This window comes from Myxocyprinus asiaticus, chromosome 48 (assembly GCF_019703515.2).
Source record: "Myxocyprinus asiaticus isolate MX2 ecotype Aquarium Trade chromosome 48, UBuf_Myxa_2, whole genome shotgun sequence".
Classification (NCBI taxonomy): domain Eukaryota; kingdom Metazoa; phylum Chordata; class Actinopteri; order Cypriniformes; family Catostomidae; genus Myxocyprinus; species Myxocyprinus asiaticus.
This window is the reverse complement of record NC_059391.1, coordinates 14,329,156-14,351,779: the sequence shown is the minus strand read 5'-3', so window position 1 is coordinate 14,351,779 and position 22,624 is coordinate 14,329,156. Positions and strand designations below refer to the sequence as shown.

The 22,624-nt window shown below is 37.8% G+C and overlaps 1 protein-coding gene across 2 annotated transcripts in view; it reads left to right on the top strand.

Annotated features, from left to right (window-relative positions):
• The first annotated feature begins 8,792 nt into the window (after positions 1-8,792).
• LOC127437775 (chemokine-like protein TAFA-5) overlaps positions 8,793-22,624 on the top strand; it is a 72,996-nt gene continuing 59,164 nt past the window's right edge. The window contains exon 1 of one of the 2 annotated variants that reach the window (XR_007896601.1): positions 8,793-9,785. Coding sequence is in view for 1 of the 2 variants with exons in the window: in XM_051692944.1 (XP_051548904.1) it covers positions 9,677-9,785 (109 nt within the window). In the remaining variant the exon portion in view is untranslated. The remainder of the gene's footprint in view (positions 9,786-22,624) is intronic. The other variant, XM_051692944.1, reaches the window with a different exon arrangement.

Genomic DNA, 22,624 nt, shown 5'->3' with positions numbered 1-22,624 from the left:
TTTTTTTTAATTTATATTATTATAATTAAATAAGTGCAGTTAGTGAGGACTGGTTAAGTGCTCACTGAATAGATGTGTTTTCAGCTGGTTCTTGAATGCTGAGATGGTTTCAGCAGATCATGTGGAGTTTGGAAACTCATTCCAACACAGAGGAACAGAGAAAGTGAATGATTGTGAAATGGACTTAGAGCCTCTCTGCGATGGGACCACCAGGCAGTCCTCGTTCATTGACCGCAGAGAGCGAGCGGTGACATACAATTGGAGGAGTGAATTGAAGTAAGAGGGTACTGTTCCACTGGCTGTCCTGAAGGCCAAAGCCTTAAATTAGATGCGAGCAGCTACAGTACAGGTAGCCAGTGGAGTGAAAGCAAGAGTGGGGTGACGTGAGCCCTAATTGAAGACCAGACGCACTGCTGCATTCTGCACAATCTGCAGTGGCTTAATCGTGCTAGCTGGGAGGCCGGCCAAAAGAGCACTGCAGTAGTCCAGTCTTGAAATGACCAGAGTTTGGACCAGGAGCTGCACAGCATATTCAGGCATCATCAACCACCACTTCCAGGTACTGGGCTGTTGTGGTTGGCGCTTGTAGAGTTGAAACAAGATAAATTGTAAGGTTATGGTCAACAGACGTGTTGGCTGGGATCAAGAGGTGTTCAGTCTTGGCAAGGTTGAGCAGAAGGTGACGTTCCTTCATCCAGGTCAAGATCTCCACGAAGCAGGCAGAGATACGAGCTGAGACGGTGGGGTCGTCTGGCTGGAACAACAGGTAAAACGGCAGATAATCTGCTTGGCAGTGGTAGAAAAAGCCATGTGCCTAAATGGTCAGTCCGAGTAATGAAGTGTTGATCGAGAAGAGGAGGGGTCCAATTACTGATCCCTGAGGAACACCAGTGGTTAGTTGGTGTGACTTGGACACCTTCCCTCTCCATTAATAATGTTTGAAAACAAAATTGTTTCACTGCTTATTTTTTTAAGAACTAATAATAAAATATTATTCCAAACAATTTATGCGAACATTTCCTTTTTCAAGAATGTCAGCTTTAAATTACATGCCATTTTTATTTGACTGTCTCCGGACAGTTACATCACTTAGATATTTTTTACCTCAGGAAAAATATCAAAATGACTGTGATCTCAGAAATTGAAAACATGTTCATCATAGTAGAGGCATTTTGAGTAAATAGCATTTTTTTAAATGTATTTTTGAACACTGTAATTTAATAGATCCGGGCAATCCATAAACATTATTCTAGCTATGCTCTGCTGTTGAGCATTTCATCAGCTAGATCCTGGCTAGATATTAGTGAATAAGTCTGAATCAAAATGATTTTTAAAATTCCTAACACATTAATCACAAAGATCTGGAAAGGTCATGGAAAAGTCATAATGAAATAATGAAGATACAATCTGCAGGCTGTCAGATTTGTCCATTTTGACCTGTTGTTTGGAATCCTTGGACATGAAAATTCTTGATATGATCCCTTAGAGAAAGCAAGAAACTAGGAGGTGTGCCAGCAAAATAACTGCTTTGAGAATACGACAATATGGTGCTCGTGTTCCAAGCCCTCCCCAGGCAGGAAGGTAAAGTGGCAAATTCGAGCAACAATTAATTTGCTCAATATAATCCACTTCTATTCCTTGCCACCAGGATTTATGCCAACTCTGCACATGAGAGCCACGAGGCTCACTCTGGGCAGGAAAAATGTAATCAGGTCTCCATGATTGATGAGGATTGCAATGAATCTCTGGAGCAACAAGGCAGAAACAGCCGTTCGCTCTCTCATAGTCTCTGTCACCTCGATTTCCCTGGCGATTTCCCACTTTGGCTCTCCGTGGGTTCTTTTGCTTTCGTCACTCTCCGTCATTTCACTGCCCTGCTCTTTTTATTTAATGTCTATTGAGATGTTAGTCTGCGCCCAGTATCCTAGCAACATTCTTAGCATATTGTCTCATGTTCATGGATAACAGATCTAGTTAGTGACGTAATTGTATTCAATCATACAAATTATAGTTACAATGCTCAAGCCCAGCAACAGGGGGCAATGTTCATTTAGAAAACTATTAAATGGGATAACTAAAATAAATAAAAAATAAATAAATACTCACTCTCATGTTGTTTCAAAAAGTATGACTTTATTTCTTTTGAGAAACACTTAAGGAGATGTTTACCAGAATGTCTGAGCCTGAAGAGGGTTACCAGGGGCAGTCAGGCTCCAAAAAGGACATGAAAATCACAGTCTTACTTCACTGAAAATCTTGCCTTTAAATCCTTGCTTGACAGCAGCTTGGACATTCTACTTTTAATAACTAATTTGGTGTTCCACAGAATTAAGTATACAGGTTTCAAAAGACATGATGGTGAGTAAATGACAGAATTTTCATTTTTGGGTGAACTATCCCTTTGGCTACATTTTCTTCAAAATGTGTTGTATTGAATGGTGAAGGTGAGCTATTGAAAAGTAAAGTTTGGAATTGGTTGCATGACGATCAATGAGCCAAGTTAAAGCTAGGACAGTAAGTGACAGCAGGGTTTTCTGGATAAATAACCGAGCCATATTGTTGTTGTGATCACAAAAGACTGTAGGGGTGGGATTTGTGTTGCCTCACATTATCCACCTCCAAATTTAGCTCCATTATTGAAATTACTATAATCTATCAAATGCAATCAGTCCAGCGCTTGCTTTATAAAGGATGGGCAGTTTACAATGAGGACTTGACCTTACATGGCACTAAAACAAATTAAATTAATGACTCAAGAAAGTTACTATACGATATCAAAGCTATAGAAATAAAAGTGAATCTTTCAGGAGTTCAGCAAAAAAATGCCTCAGGGTTCTGGCCTCAGATGCCACATTTGATATATGAGCTATGCACTGCCTCATTGACACCTCCCACTTCTGCACTTCCTCCATCCCAAACAAATGAACTTATCTTTATTTTGGAGTCAATATATCTGACACTTGCAAATGTTATTTATTTATTAATTTTTTAAATAGGAAGTTTCACCCTGTATGTAAGCCAGATCATGCCATGGAATTTAAAAATAATAAATCTGAATTTATATATCATAATAGTGACTTTATTTCTCACAATTGCACTTTTATAATATAAACTCGCAATTGCAAGAAATAAAGTTGCATTTTTTTATCATGCAATTGTAACTTTATTTCTCATAATTGTGACTTTATATCTCTCAGCTGAAACTTTATATCATGCATTTGTGACTACATATCTCTCAGTTGCGACTTTAGTACACACATTTGCAACTTTATATCTCTCAACTGAGACTTTATATCACACATTTGCAAATTAATATCTCTCATTTGCGACTTAATATCTCTCAGTTTCAACTTTAATTTCTCTCGCAGTTGCGACTTTATTTCTCGCAGTTTAAACGTAATTTTCTCTTGCGGTTGCGACTATATTACGCAACTGCTACTTTACATCTCTCATTTGCGAATTTTACCATTTTATATCTCACAATTGCAATTATGTCTTGTGTACCCGGTCCTGCTCGATCCACTCCGAGCATGGGATGCAGGCGCGCTAACGAGGAGGCTAAAGGCTACAGCCCCTAGCGTCAGTCGCTTGTGCACCTCTAGAGGCCAGGGGAGTGAGGTTTACACTCACTGCACAGCACACACTGGCTGGCTACCGTTACACTCACCCTCCTAAACCTCACTCCCATCCGGGTCACGGCACCACTGTACCGGTCCTGCTTGACCCACTCTGAGCGGGATTCGAACTGGGGTGTCCGGCATAGGAGGTGGACGCGCTAATGAGGCGGCTAAAGGCGACAGCCCCTAGTGTCAGTTGCTTGTGCGCCTCTTGAGGCCAGGGGAGTGAGGTTTACCCACACTGCACAGCCCATACAAGCTGGCAACCATTATACTTGCAATGTCAATTTTATATTCTATATAAAATTCTATATATTTGAGGCAATTGCAACTTTATATTTCGCAATTTCAACTTGATCTTCTTTTGCAGTTGTGACTTTACATCACACAATTCCGACTATATGTCTCAGAATTGCGAGTGTTACCTGTTTTATTTTTCTTGGAGGGATAAAGGCACTGCAGTTAACATGTATAGTGTTCATAAGTATGAGAATCTAATGTTGCAGTGTTTTCTAATTTAATGCAAAACACTACTTTATATATTATACATATTCACACATATTGCATATAGTATTAGCAGCATAAATGGGTAGTTCTGGCAGAATGTAAGCCTCAGTCACCATTCACTTTCATTGTATGGAAAAAAGATGCAATGAACATGAATTGTGACTGATGCTGTCATTCTACCTAACACCTCCTTTTGTGTTCCACAGAAGAAAGTAATACAGGTTTGGAACAGTGTGAGGGTAAGTATATAAAAAAAAGTGTAAATTAAAATTTTCATTTTTGGGTGAACTATTCTTTTAACCCATCACAAGTTTGCTTACATTTGATTAGTGACATATAAGTACTGCAGAATCTTAAATATTCCATGTCATTTCCTGTCATATCTTTTCATTGTTTAACATTTTTCAAAACCTTAAAACTTTCTGTCTTCCAAGTAAAAAATAAAAAAATAAAAATATCAGATTTAAATAAAATACCAGATTTTCAATGTGATCTCAAACTTTCGGACCCTGCTGAATATCTCAGTGCACCTACACAGTAGTCATCATGTTGTCTTTTATTTTTTTTTGAGATATCAGCCAATGGACAACTTTTTCAGGTGCAAAGGTTACTTCAGACTTTTCATTAGAAAATAATGTTCATGGTGACACAAAGACCAAGGTTGATCATGGCCGCAGTGCCCTCCAATTGTATAAACAAACATCTGTTGCCCTACTGACACCCAGAAGAAAAAGGACTGATAAGAGTGAAGAGATAAAGAAGAATGGCAGCTAGGTGGGTCCTTAGGCAGGCAACCAATTACAGATGACAGCTTCAGATGGTGTGTGGTCTCTTTCACCATCAAAAGACAAAACTCCCTTGACAGCTGGCCACAAAAGGACCAAGGACACCATGCTAAAGACATGCGGGAAGGAAGTAGAGGCTCGTAGCATTTCCTCAGCTCTGTAAAGTTCTCCTGAATCATTTGACTGTTGCTAAGAAGGAGAAAAGAATAACAGATTAGTCTTGTCATCAGTTACTGACCTGAGTCAGGCTTCCTGCCCCTAACTAATCAAGACACTCAACTAATCACCAAAGAGAGCCTTTGTGGAGCTTCTAAGAGTAGATACTCCTTGTTAAGCAAAACTTGAGCAGAGAACCAGACTTAGGGATCCAAATAATGCACAGTAGTTTTATTATACATGTTCCTAAATGCAATAAATGTGTGCTCTTGGCTGTTGGTCCATCATATATTTAAATGTTTCAGATGATTGCAATTCATGTCTAATGTTCATTACAAAATATTGTAATTTGGCATCTAAGTTTCCTCCAATACTTGCCCCTTTCAGAAGACTTGGAAAATGACGCATGATTTGTAAGGACTACTTTTATGACACTTTTGGTTGCTATTGTGTGCGAATCAGCGTGTGTAACATTTAAACAAATATAATAATTAAATATAATACATTCCACAGTAGAAAGAAAGTCATTTGGGATTAGAACGACATGAGAATAAGCAAATAATGACATAATTTTCACTTTTGGGTGATCTTACCTTTTAAAGTAAAGGTGAAGTGGAAAAAATCTAGGATAAATCAAACATGTGGGTAATTCAAATGTAGGCTCTACTATTGGGCTACTTCCAAGGACTTCCATTATAAGTTACACAGATAAAGAGGCCAAGTTCCTGTTTGGAAACTTAAACTGTATGAAGACCTAGACATTAAACCTTGGGCACTGTTCATGTGTGCAATCTTTCATTTTATGTTATAATAGTATAAATGTAATATAAGTGGCAATTAACAGAAGACTTTATGAGGTAATAATGAACAGGAAATACAGGGTATTATCACTCTCCAATATTTAATTTAAAATGGTCCCAGGATAATGAACAATTCCATTTAATTCAAAATTATGCAATTAAAAAGAGGGACAAGCGCAATTAAGTCCAGTTTTTAATAACAGTAAAACTACACAAAAATAATGACCAACAATCTGTTCGTCTCTCGTTCAAATAAACATTAGAAATTTGTTTACACAGGGTGTATGAAGACATACCTCCTGTCAGTCACTCATGCTTAATCCATCTCATAAGGAGAGTGACAAGAACCTTGACTGTTCCCTCAGGTCCCATCAAATCAGTGTTGCGCATCCTCAATCTTTTGTAGTACTCATTCCTGAAGGTCCCTACCTCTTAAGTGGCTGAGTAATGTTCTTCTTCCCTGACATCTCCTTGCCCCCTTCCACTAAACGCAGTATATACTTTCCTCAGTGAAACCATATGATACTCGCATGACTAACTATTTTGACACGTGTCTTGAATAAAAGCAAACTTCAGCCACACAGTAGTGCTTGTGAAACTTTAATAAGCTGTGAAACAAGAAAACATGTGCCTATTACAAAGGAGTCTGATGAGTACAGTTGGGCCCACTTGCATAACATCAAAGGTAAATGGCTTTCCAGCTACATTGTTCTAGATCAGTGGTTCTTAACTGGTGGGCTGTGACCAAAAAAGGGGATGCAGGTCAGTTCTGATGCGAACAGGAGCGAAAAACAATGCTAAACGCAAATAATAAAATTCATCCCACCATATAACCATGCATAGTTAGGATAGAAAAATAAATAGGCTAATCAACTTTTAAAAGGGAGAAGAAAATGCTTCCCATATCTTTTGTTGTTGAAATCAAAGGCTGTCTGTCCAATCAAACTATATGGTATTTGGTGTAAATTCATCACTTGGTAGGGGCTAGCCAACTTAGGCAGATTCCATTGTGGGCAGGTTGTTTGACATGCCCTCATCCTCCAAAAATATGAACATAACTAAGTATTTTGTACAGTGAATTTCTGGCTGCTGTGAACATTAATCGAATAAAGTTTAAGACACATTTAGTAACCAAATAGTCAATAACATTTTTGGTAATATTAATAATTGTCACTGTTTGATTTTAAGGACATAATTGTTTATTTTTGTATGATAAACAATTTTGATTCTGTATTGGGTCACTACTTAAAATCCAAAGTATAATTTAGGTCCCGAAGCAAAAACACAAGAGCGCAACAGTGCCTGCCTACTTTTGCCGTCCTGCTGTCCTGGATCTGGTAGTATTTTTTCCCATTCATTTGTTTTTCATAGGAATTTCTTAAAATCTTTCATAAAATTCTAAGCAATGAACCAAACCAACCAGCTCCAAAGTGAATTGCAACATTACAAACTTAGATTTGAAGCAAAAATGTATTTGAAAATCGGACAAAAAGACAAAGGTAAAAGACTGAGTGAAAGATCTACAATCCCATGTAGCACTGCAAATGACGTAATCAAATTAAAAGTGATGAAAAATAGAAAACTATTGATTTAAGGTTGTTGATTGTAATTGTGGGATCAATATATTTAAAGTATTTAGCAAAATATTCTGATTTATACACAGTGCATCATGGCTTTGTTGGCCAGGATTCTCGGATTGGTGGATCTTTCTCTTCAGGACTATGGGTAGTGTAGTTCTTCATCAGGAATTCTGCTATTAAACACGATTTTTTTAAAAATTAAGTTAAACTAACGTGGACTGATGGCTTCAGCAGAAGCATATACCATTGATTAACAACCACAGAGCTCACAGTAGTTATCTGTCTTTAAAGGTTTAGAGGTTATCGTTAATAATCAATTCCGCTATGGGAAAAATAAATGGGATTTTAACTTCAGGAACCAGACTGTTGCACTCTAATGAGAACTGTTAGATGAGAAATAGAAGTAAATGCTATTGCATTATGGCACACTTGTTTCTGAATTGTAGAGGTGAACAATGAGAAGGTGATGAATGGACAGATAGGTGTTGAAGTTCAGCAATCTTCAGTCTCTGGGGTCTCAGAGAGCTCACTGTCTGGGCTGTGATGAATGAAGGAAATGAAAAATTATACAATCAGAAATATTTCTTATTTTAGACAGGCTTCTCTTTCCAACAGCCGAGGCAGCTTTGAAGCAGTTGTGATTTCCCTTGGGGGTGGCCGGGGGGCAGGGGTGGACACTGTGGGGTTTAGAAGGAGGTGGGTCGAAGGCTATCTGCTATTGTACACAATCATCTGAGCAACCAAGCATCTGCAAGCTCTAGGACTATGAATTATAGACACGCACCTGACTCAGAGACGACTCTCTGCCCCAGGAACCCACCCACACTTGATCTATTGATCTTTCAAAGGGGAGAAACTTACCATGTCATAAATAAAACCATCAAAGACCATCATTGCTCATCTAAATGAAGGTGTTGGAAAATAAGGCTTTCCCAAGAGATAGCTGGAGCTGAGGGCTGCTTTAATACCAGCTCAAGGTTCTTACTGAGACAGTTATGTGCATTAGTGGTGATTTTCCTTGTTTGAATCCACATTTGGTTCAAAATTCTTTCTGTTCTAGTTTTGGGTATTATTTACGAATGGCATTTTTACTAAATGCTGAAATCTTACATGTTCTTAGTTCTTCTGGTCTCCTTGGATATTATGTCACTTTTTACAGCTTGAGGTGCTGAACTCAAAGGCTTCCTTTTCACAGGAAAATCGGCATATGATGTTGTGAAGACTAAAACGCACACAGTCAAATGCATATTGCTTCTAAGAGAGGCGGAGTAGATATCTCAGTCAGGACGTCAATATGTGGCTATACACTTTATGGGGGAAAGATAAGCACAACAATCGATTCGACCCAACAACTGAGTCTCAAAGACACTCACCTCAGTTATCAAACACTCTTCTGTAGTCGTGAGCTGGAAAAGCCGCAGCGCAGCACATCTCCAACTTTCTTCGAAGCAAAATACATTTTTAGATATTTCTTCTTCAAGTTTTACAACTTTTCACTTTATATATATGCAGCACTCGATGTCTATTTGTTGTAATTTAACGCTGTTTCGTTATTCTTTATTTTACTTTATTTTATCGGCTTGAACAGACTCGAAGGGGCCGTTCACTCCGAACGTGTTTTTCTGTTTTTAATAGTTTTTCTATGTAATCATGCGCTAGACTGACGTCTTTGACCGTGGTGCCGCGTCTCGCTGATTTTCAGCGTCTCGCACTGAAGCCCCGCGTTTTGTAGACGTCGTTTCAAGTTTAAAAGAACTTAAACTGTTAAAACGCGTCTCTAGACACCTGCGTTTTGCTTTATTTGTGGCGCTGCGTCTAGCTTTTTCGTTTTTGTTTTTTAGCACAAAGACGTGTTCGGTCTGAACGGTCCCTTAAAGTAGGTAGGCTACTTCAACTGTTCAAAACGCGTCTCGAGACACCTTCGTTTTACTCTAGGCTGTAGTTTTTATTTTATTTTTCCAGCGCAAGGACGCGTTCGGTGTGTCAATTATAGCCTACGACAAACAAGCATGAAAGGACGGATCATTCTTTAAATAATTGTAATTTCCTCTCTCCCAGCGTTTCGATTTCCAATTCCAGCGTTTCGATTCTCAAGGATACGTTCGCACCATTTCTCCCTCATTTCTTTAAGCCAACTTTGCGATGAACGTCAACGCCTGAATTGCTGGAGGCTATGAGAGCGTAATGAGTAATTCGACTGGAGAACTGAGACTAAAAACGGACTGACTTTGATGGCTTCGTCCTTTAGAAAGAGGAATAGACGGAGGGATGCATGGGTGACGATGTCCTCAACTTTCTGGCTTGTATTGCTGTTGACCGGTCTGTTGATCCTGTACTGCGGTAAGAAGGCTGCTCTTCATCTTTCTGTAATTTATTCCCATATGAACTGAACAATAATTCAGTCTTAAATTCAACAGCAATAATGAGTTTGCTATGTGATAAGATCGATATGACATGGAATAAACTATTGTTTATTGTTAATTGGTGAGGAGTTTTGGATTGAGCATTTCATCCCATAGACAGAGAGATGGATGGATAGATAGACAGACAGACAGACAGACAGATAGAAAGATATATCAATAGATCGATAGATAGATGATGGATGCCCCCAAAGTCTGCCAACATGATCACATGGGAAGTCGACATGTTGTTTCCGAAAGTCCGGGCAAGGGCGTAGAGTTTTTTTTTTTTTGGGGGGGGGGGGGGGGGGGGTTGCAGCGTGAAGCATTTACATGTTTCCATTGATCATGGTATAAATATTGTTACCTACCCACCAGCACCAGGGTTTGGATCCCACATTGAAGGTTGAGGGTTTGTGTTGGGGTGTACACTTTATAAAATATGCGTTCCTTTTCACTGCATTAAACCCTGCACTGCTGAAAACAACTCATTTTTGGCGCCCCTCCGTGGACAATACACCCGGAAAATGGAGCTCACACATGCCATACGCCCAATAATGCTTACCGCTTTGGCCACTGGTGACAGTGTTTCGAATTTCAGTAAATAGGCCTACAGACCGATACCCATACTACTGAGAGGGTCCTTGTTGCAGACTATAGCGCGATGATGTAGTGGATATAATCCTCTGCATAGTGGATTTGGTGACTTAGTGGATGTTTTGGTTTTTATGCATTACAGTGAGTATATTTACTTAGTATTAAAGTATTACACTGAGACATTTGTTTAGCTTCGCTTTTAAAAATGGTCATAACCATGGATTTCGTAAATTACTTTTCCTTGTTTTTCCTCTTTATCCACAGAAAACAAATATATGAATTAAGCAATTTACTCATCCTACTCACTATATTGTACTCCTCATTTTAACATCTCCGCTGTACATAAATGCCTTGGGGTGAATTATTTGTATTTGTATATTAACATGTCATGGTCAAATGTAAGTATTGGAAGTATGCAAAAGTGAAATTAAAGTGAATCTGGAATGCTTTAAAAATGACGCGCTCAGCACACGGAACTGAATGAAGCACATCTGTTACTCTTAGCATGAGATGGAGTTGTGGAGCACAGAACTGCTCCGAATACACTGTAATAATGCTTATACACAATACAGACAGGACAGAACAGCGTGCATAGACTTTGAAGCGAACAGCTTTATTTATTTATTAATTTAATTAAATCAGCGTAGCCCTTTGCAGTTTAATAATCGCACAATGTCATATCGCAGTTTAATTTTAATTAATTGTGCAGCCCTAATATATAAATGTGTGTGTGTTATATGAATATATACTGTATTAATGACCATTAAGTATGCTACAGTAATAAAACAAAACTTTAAAATGTGAATACGCATGCACACCATCACTAAAATCCAATTTGCATGTTCGCAGTTTGATGGGTAGGTGGGTGGATGGATGGATGGATGGATAGATAGATAGATACTAAATTTAACCTAATCAAGTTCAGCCCCTTTATGTGACTGTGTGACTAGATCAACAGTCTGGTGTTTGGGGACCAAGGAGTCAAGCCCCACTGTACTCTGTCTCTCTCACTGCCTGAGTCTTCAATAGCATTGTGTTGTCCTATTGATTTCATCTGTAGCATTGCATTTAGTTAGAGGACACAGCAAAAAAGAGACACTTCCTCCCCAGTGGCCTTTCAGCAAATGGGCAAAAATCCCTTAATCAGTTTTATTAGAGGATGTAGCATTCCTGGAGCCTACACCCACAGCACATTGTAGCTTTCAGCACAATACTTTCAGAAAGGCTGTATTCTTTTCTGAGTCCCATTGCATATTGACCAGAGTACATTAAAATCTTAAGCTCATCCTCAGACAGGCCAGTAAATGGAAATCTTTATTGATCGTTCTGCAGAGCCAGCATTCACACACCATTTTACCCCATTTTACCCCTTCAACAGATTTTAGGATGCCAAGAGTTTAGGAGGAATCATTTTATTAAGAGCAACATTTCTCTTTTGCCCCCACTCTTTTTGTCTTATTATTTATCTTTAAAAAGCTAAAATGCACACTACAGTGCATATCTCAATATAAGCTTGAAGACAGGCAATCTTTTCAATGCATACACAGAATATTCTAAAAACAAAGTATGTTATCTCACATGCAACTGGTTTAATCAACCATTTCTCTTCACCATATTGGCCTCTAATTATTCATACCCAGAATTTGTAATACTGTATATTGATTCTCTAGTATGGAGAGTCAAAAGGCAAAATAATGTGTGTTTAAAAAGGCAAAAATTTGGTATTATTTTGTGCTGACACACTGTACTCTTTTAACCTGACTGCTGTTCTTTGGCTTTTGAAATTTAAGCTACAGTATGAAATGGCTGTGATGACCATCTGCTCTTGACCTAATGGCTTATTATGCAGAGCATATTAAAGTCGCCCATGATAAAGTACTTGAATGAAAGCAGCCAATGCATTGTTTGCATTTGTTATTTCTAATTTTACCCTTCTGTACAGGCATATGCCTTATTATGGATGTGATAATATAATGCAGAGGTGGTGTGAAGACCCACAGCATTCTTTTGAACTTCCTTTCAAACAAGCAAGCTAAAAAAAGAATGAATTTCTATGAACCGTTATTTCCAAAGTGCGTATGAGACTCGGGAGTTGCCTCTGACTGCACTCACTTTTTAAAGGGATAGTTCACCCAAAACGGAAAACTGTCTCATCATTTACTCACCCTCATGCCATGTGTGACTTTCTTTCTTCTGCTGAACACAAACTTTTTTTTTTAGAAGAATATCTCAGCTCTGTAGGTCCATACAATGCAAGTGAATGGTGACCAGAACTCAGAAGGTCCAAAAAGGATATAAAGGCAGCGTAAAAAGAATCCATATGATTCCAGTGGTTAAATCCATATCTCCTGAAGCGATATAATAGATTTGGGTGAGAAACATATCAATATTTAAGTCCTTTTTTATTTGTCAACCAGTAAGTGGCTGAATGTGAAAGTGAATGTCACTTCCACACCAAAATGTGGAAGTGAAAGTGTAGATTTTTCAGCCTTTAAGAGCTCTTGTTGGTCGGGTTGTGCCTTTAACGTTTTAACAGCCTGGAAGTGTTTCATTCAATTTGATCTTCAGATGCAGAAAGTGAGAAGCGAATGAGGCAGAGCTTCTCTGAGGAGCCCAGCATTTAAAGTGCAATAATACCTTATATCCCATCTCTGGTTTTCTTTTACCTGAGCTTCAGTCCCTATAAAGATTTTCTCCAAAGTGCACACTATGCAAACTCAAAAATGAAAAGGACTGAAGACTTCTCGTTGGATAAGCATGTGTACTTAGAGAGATTTGCAAAGTTAAAGGCACTCCTTGACCCCACTTTTGTCAAGTCAGCTATTTTAACCCTAAAATGCATATGTTGGTCAAAAATGACACGGCCTTCTACTTCTTGACTTTATTTTTTTTTAACATGAAGTGGACATTTAGTTGAAAATGTTTTCAATTATTAGAGAGTTTGTATCACTACCCCTAGAATGCATATGTGGTCATATATGACCCATATGTTTTTACTATGGTATTTAATGCACTTAACACTGATATTAAACTTGTAATACATTGATTGTTTTCATATTCCATCTGTTATGTAGTTAAATATATGCTAAATACCATGTTCCTGTTTATAGTTATATGTAGTATGCAATTATTGCTGCTTGCATACTATATGTACAGATGAACATGGACATGGTATTTGTCATTCCTAACAAAAAATATACATAGAGTAATATGGAAATATAGAGTAATACATTAATATAGAGTACAAAAGCATTTGATCTTACCACAAACATGGAATTTGCCCATATTAGTGTTATATAGCCTTTTTTTTTAAAGGAGACCTATTATGCCCCTTTTTACAAGATGTAATATAAGTCTCAGGTGTCCCCAGAATGTGTCTGTGAAGTTTCAGCTCAAAATACCCCACGGATCATTTATTATATCATGTTGTAAATGCCTCTTTTTGGGTGGAATCAAAAACACGCTGTTTTCGTGTCTCTTTAAATGCAGATGAGCTGCTACTCCCCGCCCCTTTCCGGAAGAGGGCTATGCCTTTACAGGTGCTTTGGATACTATAGCAACAACAAATCAAGCAAACAAGCTATAACGACATAGCTCTGGTCAATACAATCAGAGACAATGGTAACTTTAGCTGCATTAGCCGTGGAATCAGCTAACAAGCACATTCGGAAAGGCGATTTGCAAACATTCACAAAATATAAAGTGCGATACTTACTTCTTCAGGATATAAAGCTGGAACATGAACAGTTGGTACTGATCCATGCTTGAGTCAATTTTTTTGAAAATCCTGCTTTATATTGACCCTCATTCACAAAGAAGTCCGGTGTAAAATGATTTGCACAAACATACATGAATTTTGATATGTTTTGGGGCTCATTTTCTTCAAAAACAAAACTTGTCCACTGCGTCTTCAGTGGCTCTGATGCCGGGAGTACATGAAGACTCTTATGTTCACTTTTACAGCCAACAACAGAACACTTATGACGCTTACGAAGTTGAGACATTATTCTTCTCACTGTAGCTGCTCCAGCGCTGAAAAAAGTGACGACACTTTAGAGCGGATACGAAAACCAGTCATTTTGAGACACTGTTTTTGATTAATAGAAATATAAGAAAGAGGAGTGGGTGGACTTTTAACATAGGGTGGTTGTGTAGACTCACATTTATGTTCAAGCACCATGTAAAAGTGAATTTTGCATAATAGGTCCCCTTTAAAGGTCATCCAAAACTCCTACATCATTTTCAATGTGTGTGAAACTCAGGATAAAAGATATATAAACCACTTTCAAATGTAAATTATTAATATAATTATTATCACAGTTAGCCTAATTTTCCTTGAAAAAATAAGTAGTTTAGATAAAGAATAAACATCTAGATTTCTCATATTTTTAGGTAGAATAGCATATGGATTTTAGGGTTAAAAATAAGAGGAAGAGACAGAGTAGGCCTTAAAGGAGTAGTTCCCCCAGAAATCATCATCATTTACTCATCCTCAAACCCGCATGACTTTTTCTGTGCACCACAAAAGTAGATGCTAGGCAGAATGTTAGCCTGAGTCAAATTCACTTTCATTGCATCTTTTTCTATCCAATAAAAGTCATTTTGTGCTCCATGAAGGAAAGAAAGTCTGGAAGGACAATTTGGAATTTTCATTTTTGTGTGAACTATTACTTAAGCCCACACAAATTACATACTCATAGAAAGGAACAGTGTGTGCTTAAGTGAAACATAAAATAACCCCTACACACATACTGTACACATAAAGCAATGCAAGTCACTTTGAAGATGGGAGAGCACAAAAGTATGCCTTGAGAAAAATGTCAAAGTTACAGGACTTGACAAAGAAGTTTGCTGGTTTGTAAAATACTAATCGCCAGAGGTGCTGTTGCGCTGTGGGGGCAGGGAGAGCTTTCTGATGGAGGAACCTTCGTAAAAACAGAATAGAGACAATCAGAAAAATAGATAGGGGAATTTTTTGCTCCAGTGATCCGTAGCAGAGGAAATAAACTGTTTTAGTAAAATAAATACGTTTGATAGCAGTGCTGGAAGAGGAACGGAAAGAAATATGAAAAGTCCAGCATAGGACAACAAAATTAGCTGCTATTTTATGAAAGCAGCGAATAATGAAGCAGTTCAATTAACACGGTTGAGCTCTTTCGAAACCTTTTGCATTCTATCTCTGCATTCCATTCTGACAATGTGCTGACACTGAGATCCATGCGACACTTTCAGACCAGTGTGTGATAGATCAATCCGTTTGTTTCCCCACAAAACCTATTGAGGGAGAGACAGAGAGAGAGAGAGTGCAAGAGAGAGACACGAGAGTGTTTACAAGAGCTCATTTAATGGACACAAAGGGAGAGAAACCCTGAAGATATTTATTCAACTGGAGCAGTGTAATTCCAGCTGATACATTCATAAATTTTGAAACATGGCTTTGTTAAGCTTCATTGGCTGTCTCTGGGAAACAAAATGTCTTTACTCCTCCATCTTTCTCTGTTTCTTGATTCTGTGCTTTTTCTCAGGAGCAATAAATGCTAGATTGTATTGGCACTTTATAGTCCCAGCCATATCCTATTAATATGTGTTATATTAGGTTTTCTCATGGTGAGTCTTTAAAAATATCTCACTCCTTGATGTTCATCCTTGAAACTTGCAGACAGATGTAGTTTGTCATCCACTGATATAATTCTTTCTGGACAACAGCATTGTTATGTGTTCAGACAGAAGATCAACAGTATTTTGCACTGCATGTTGACTGCAGCATGTCTGTTAGTGAATCCCCCCCCCCCGCTGTTTGGCAGGCCACACTATCCTCTGCTACGAACTCTCCCAGCTTAACTAAATCAAGTTCAAATTGAAAGCAGGAGATGTGCCAGAAGTGCCATTGTGTAAGCCTTGAATAATGTAAAGCAGCTGATGCCTTTGCTTGTTGCAGAATCTCTTTGTGGCTCAAATAATTTAAGAAAAGCTTTCAAGAATCACTCTTGTGGCAGCGCCGGCATGCTTTTTCCGGTCTCTTAAAACAAATTGTCATATGTAAAGAGCTTGGCCGGCACCAAGGTTATTTTGTTTAAGTGTTCATTTATTTTGGTGTACATCCCCTCCTCCCTCTAACCCCACCTTCACTATGAGCATTACTCTGCAACAACTGCAGCCACTTCCTGTTTGTTTAGAATTCACTTTAACCCTAGGTCAGAAGTTGAAACGGTATTGTTAACCTGCACTTTAGAAAGTACGCCTGCTTGCACTGGTATACGCTACATTTCTTTTTTATAGGCTCAATGAACATTACAACAAGTAAACAAGAAAAGTCACTCAGTTATGGAAGACACATACAGTGGACCCCAAAAGTTTTTGGTCGCTTAAGTCACACTTAAATATGTCTGAATGTCATTGCATTAGATCCAAAATATCAAACCAAGTGGCATCTGCAAACAAATGATGCTAGACCTTTTCTTGAAACAATGTCACTTTTCTTAACCATTTTAGTTTCCTACTACCTTTAACCAACTGACTGAAAGTTAATTTTTAGTGGATGTCTGAAGTCAATTCCCCTCAAGTTGACACAAGTGTCCTTGCAGGAGTGTTGTTGTACTTGAGACCGAACTTGGTCTCGGACTTGGTCTCGAGACCATATTTGTATGGTCTTGGTCTTGTCATGGACTCGGATTCGAACAATTGTGGAATCAGACTTTTCCTCGAGACCAGTCGAGTCCTTTAAAAAATATACCATGAGCGCTCTGACTTATCTGATAAACATTTCTCTGACTGACAATATCAGTGATCTTTACATGTTTCCCATATTTCTGTTGGCTGTGTAAAATCAGATTTGATGCCCGATTCACTAATGAATCATTCTTTTGAGTTGACTCTTTTCAGTGAATTGGCCAAACGGCTTAGCAAAACAGTCTGAATCGATTTGCGATTCAGTCCGGTTTGTTCGTACCACTTTCTATCTAAATCATTTGCAGTAATTTCTTACTCAGTAAAATAGGATATTGAAGAACACTCTGCTAGATGAAGTGGATATTTACCTACAATCCTTTTTTCTTGCGCAAGAACGTGTTCAGTCTGAACGGCATCTATGTCTTTCAGAAACGATTTAGCCAATTTTTTTGCAAAAAAAAAAAAAAAGGAAATCATGAGTGTGAGTAAATAGGTTTGTTTATAAGTGAACTGTACCTTTAAATGTCCAAAAATTTTGGTGCCAGTGTATAATAAATTATTTTGCACTCTTCTCTGGCAGTCTAAAGTGTTAGAGGACAGGCAGATAGACACATAAACATTCACACCTTTCAAGAACTGTTTCTCCATCTCTGCAACTGTTAAGGGCAGATGCTTTATGGTTTGTCTTGAAAATGTTCTTGTGTGCTTTGCATAGCAACGAAAGGAAACGGTATAAATTCTACGCTGAATATAGAAGGAATGTATTCCCATCTGGCCTGTGGGCAGTAAAATTCATAAAGTGCCCCATCTTTTACAAGCACTTTAACTTTTTTCTTCTCTCAATTTATTGGTAATGCCGCCAACAGTTTGAGAAAATGGAGTTATCCTCAGTGGAATGCCTTCTCGTGATTACATCTCTGGTCGAAACAATATTTTAGTCAAAGCCATATTTCATTTTAGTGATCCTTTACAAGATATTTGCTTTTAATAAGCAATCTTTTTCAGTCATTGCTAATAAAATCATCTGACTTAAGTTCTGCCTTTGAATTGGCTGCGTACTGTGTAGCGCAAATAGAAACCCTGTGTGAGTTCGGCTCACGTTGGAAATCCTTTTACAAAATGAGTAGTTCTGACTCTAAATTCTGATTGGATGAGCCATGTTCAAAGCCATTGTACATAAATGAACAAATGCGACCACACATTCAATATTAATGCAACAAGTTAATACATTGCATGGCAACTGCAAACAACCTTCATTTAGAATGATGAACGTTTTTATTACTTGGTGGGCAAATTGTCTGTTGTGATTATTATCAATGATTAAATTAACTATTTATTTTGTTAACTTGACAAATCAATCAATCAACCAACCAACCAATCAGTCCATCTGTTTGTCTGTCTATCAAAAATATTACAGTATATCTACTCCATTAAATTATGGCAACAGATTACAAGCAATATTTTTACCATGATTAAGAGGGATTTAGGCCATCCATATTGCATCATGCCTAAGAAAACCCCTTTTTCCTGATGTAAAATCACTGTAACACACAGTCTCTTGGGGCTTATAATTTACAAATGCCTCTGAGGAGTTTCTCACTGTGACGAGTGATGTATCACTTCAGAAGCTTGGTCGCACAAGCAAGACTCAAGTGTTTTGACAAGTCGAGGCAATACATGGTTACAGCTTGATAATCTGCTCCTATATCATTCACAGAAAAAACATTTTAAGCTCCATTGCTTGCCCACTACACCTTGTCTGACTGATTTATCCAAAGCGTCAAAAACCTTTGTGGATGGAATTTTGGAATCTGTCAATAATTAATTTCACTCACGCTATCCATTCCACAAACACTTGCTTCAGTAATGTGGCCTGGTGCATCACGGTCAATGGGCAAAATAGCAGTCCTGTCCAGTCAATACTGTCCTGCACTGCATGGAAAAGAAAGATCTGCTGTCTTCCAAAATGGAGAAGAGTTCATTGTCATGTCCTCTTTAAGAAAACTTTTTATACTCAAATGTGGCATTGTGGGGCTAGTGGTTTCAAATACACTAAGGCACATCTGTTTAAGACAGTAAATATTGACTTAAATGTGTCTCTGCAGTTTTACACTATAGCCTGTCAGACCATTTCCCACTTCTCTTTGAAACACAGACACACACCCAGACACACACATGCTGAAGTCTGGCCCAAATTAGCCTGAGAAGATTGATTGCAAAAGTCTTTGTGGGCAGGCGAAAAAAAGAGAGCCCATGCCTTCTTATCACTCAACGTATCCAGACTTGTCACTATTTCCCACCTCTCTTTGATTTTGATCTTTACCATCGGCTTTCCTCTCTGGCTGTCGAAAAAACTGTGAGGCCTAATTCTTTCTGATTACGTCTGAAAGCAGAGACACATTGCTAACCTCTCCTTTCACAGGATAAAGTTGCAGTTATATATTGTAGTTTGAAATATTCAGAGGCCCCACAATGTATTTGGACTCTTGTGTGTTTAAAAAATTCTCAAACCAATTGCCATTTATTTTGAAGAAAGATAGCACAAACACACTTTTCAGGCAATGTATATGATATTGATGCTCTTGTGTCTGAATGGGAGCAAATCCCCACAACCATGTTCCAATATATTGTGGAAATCCTCAGAAGATTGGAAGCTGTTGGAGGACTAACTCCCTATAAATGCCAGTGGTTTTTAAATTAAATGCGCAACAAGCACATGGGTGTGGCATTCGGCTGTCCACATACTTTTGGCCATATTGTGTACTTTTTGAGCAACTGTATGTGTTTCCAGAGTCTGAAATATACATGGATTAACATATCTTGAGAACAGAAAAGATATTGCTAAAATGCAGCAGACTTACTGGAATGCACATTGTGGTATTTGTGAATGTGTTCTGAAGGCGGATGTCACATTTAATGGGAATCATCCAAATTGGATTGCACAACCCAAACTGTAATAAGGATGCGCTATGCACTTAGAGACATTGTGTGGGGGTGGAATCCTTTGGTTGTTAAGTATATCAATTTCTTCTCATCTACATACTTCTTGTAGTATCTATTATTAGGTTAATATCTGTCTTGACTTATTATTGCTGAATTGGAATAAAGGTTTTACACCCAGTGCCAGATGATCCTGTAGTTAGAACACCTGTCAGAGCAGAAAGTCTTACATCTGCACATCATATCTGTTTGATTATGAAAAGAGCTGTGAATCATTACACATGCTATTCATTCATTACCAAACCTTTTCGCCTTGGGAGAATGTTGTTTTTGTCTCGCAATAATTCATCTAGCATCTAATACTCTCATTAGCATGAAATAAATGTTTCGTTTACAAGTAATCTTTCTCATTTGAAATCTAAAGTTTGCTGCTGATGTGCTTTAAGCAATCTGTTTCACAGAAGTGCTCTGAAGAAATGGATTTTGTCTCTCTGATTCTAAATCAAGGAAAGGGATTAAGATAAAAAGGCAAACAGAGGCTTGTCCCTGCATTGATCTGAGAGATTAAGCCCAAAATTGAAATGGTGAGGTTTTCAGTTCAGTTTAAGGTGTTGCAGTGGCTGTAGAATTTCAACTGTTACATTGACTTAACACTGTTACTAAATATTTCATGCATAAAGTGCTGAAATCTCGATGAAAATAGTTCAAAATAAAATATTCATAATTGTTCTCAGAACATTTGATTTGCAGGGTTGGCAATGATTGCAGATATGTATTGCGGTATGTATAACTCGCCGTGAATAGATTTACCTTTCATACACCACAAATAGAAAAAAATAGGGTACTGGTCTGGTTCTTATTGTTTCTATAGAAACATATTACACCAGTAGACCAAGAGTTTCATCACATGGAATGGAAGGCTAGCCTATATCACGCCAATATCGCTTTCCAATGTCTCTTCAGAGACGTTGCAATTGCTATGGAAAACAAATGTAAAAAGTAAATAAATAAAAAGCAGGCTTAATAAATTGAAACTGTGGGTGCGTTGTCCAACTACATATTTCCATACAGTATTTTCAACAAACACTGCAGGGTCAAATATAGATATTCCCCTTAGATGACATGGAAATTGAGAGAAAGAGAGATCTGTAGGAGATATATTGGCAACACGGGGGGAACACGTTATTATAGGGCAGGATATTTCAGTAGCAGCTTGACTTTGCAGTGGTGCGGTATTCTGAACATATTTAATTGGGTCCCCGCTGATTGATTGCCATTCTTCCACTGAAGCTCGGAGTACGTGAGAACAATATGAGAATGTGATGGGATGTCACATGTGGACAGCTGTACTTGGGGCTAAGATGAAAAGTGGCATTAACGGCAAAGAAAATGGATTACTCATGAATCTGAATATATGTATTAAAATAGATCATAATCAATTATATTTTCAAGAGACAAACCAAATAGCAATCCATTACTGGATAAAGTAGCATTTTCCAAGAAGGATAAAAAACTCCAGAGAAATCCAAAAATAAGCCACTTGTCCCTAAAATCTCAATTAATGGATACATTTAGATGCTAATTATTTACTTATTTTGTCATTGAAAATAAATTTAGATGGATAATTGTAATCACTGGGGGTCAGGTTTTGCCTATACCAAATGTTACCACAACCAAATTACCTACTGTAATCACCACTCAATGGAAAGCGGATTGATAAACATAATAAATAATGTCTAGAATAGGGTTAGGTCATAGAAAATATTATTAGCACAGTAAAAAGCAATAGAAGTCAATTGTAAGTCCCTACCATGATAGAAAAACGTGCATGTGTATGTACTTAGCTATAGTTTGAGTACAAATTTGTTCCCAGAAGTGAGCTTAATCTGACAAAACCTCCCTTTGGGTACATTTTAGGACGTCCTCATTTGGGGAAAAAACTATCCATTCATAAATTATATGTTTTTGTTTGTTTTTTGTTTGTTTCGCAATGTGTGGAGGAGGCATTGTTATTAGTATCCTTGATATTAATGATTGACTACATGTATGACCTGCATTCTTGCTGTAAACATGCTTCATGCACTATTGGGTACAATAGGACTAAAGGCACACCTTAAGGAAAAATGGCATTTGAATGATCACAAAATGTATCAAGATTGGAAAAAAAATATTTATTTTTACTGAATATTGATGGAACATCATCATTTGTTTGAATCAAATAATAACAGAAGGTTGTTTTGATTAAAATTACGTTTTTTTAAAAAAGGTGGAAAGGTGTTTTTTAACCCCACACTTGGGGTAAAATGCCCCCGGAGGGTTTATAGTGACATCATGTAGATATAGGGGCAATAGTTATAGTGGAATATTTGTCAACTAATGCAAACAATTTTGAGACAGCAAGATGCTTTTTTGAGTAATACATTAAGGTAATGCTTATTCAAAATAACCACTTCATAAAAGGGGGCACCATTTCCTATTCATCTCATGTGGCATTTCATAACATCTCAAATGTGATTGGATCAGTCAATGTGAGCCCACCTTGAACATACTTCATGACAAATGTATTCACCCCAC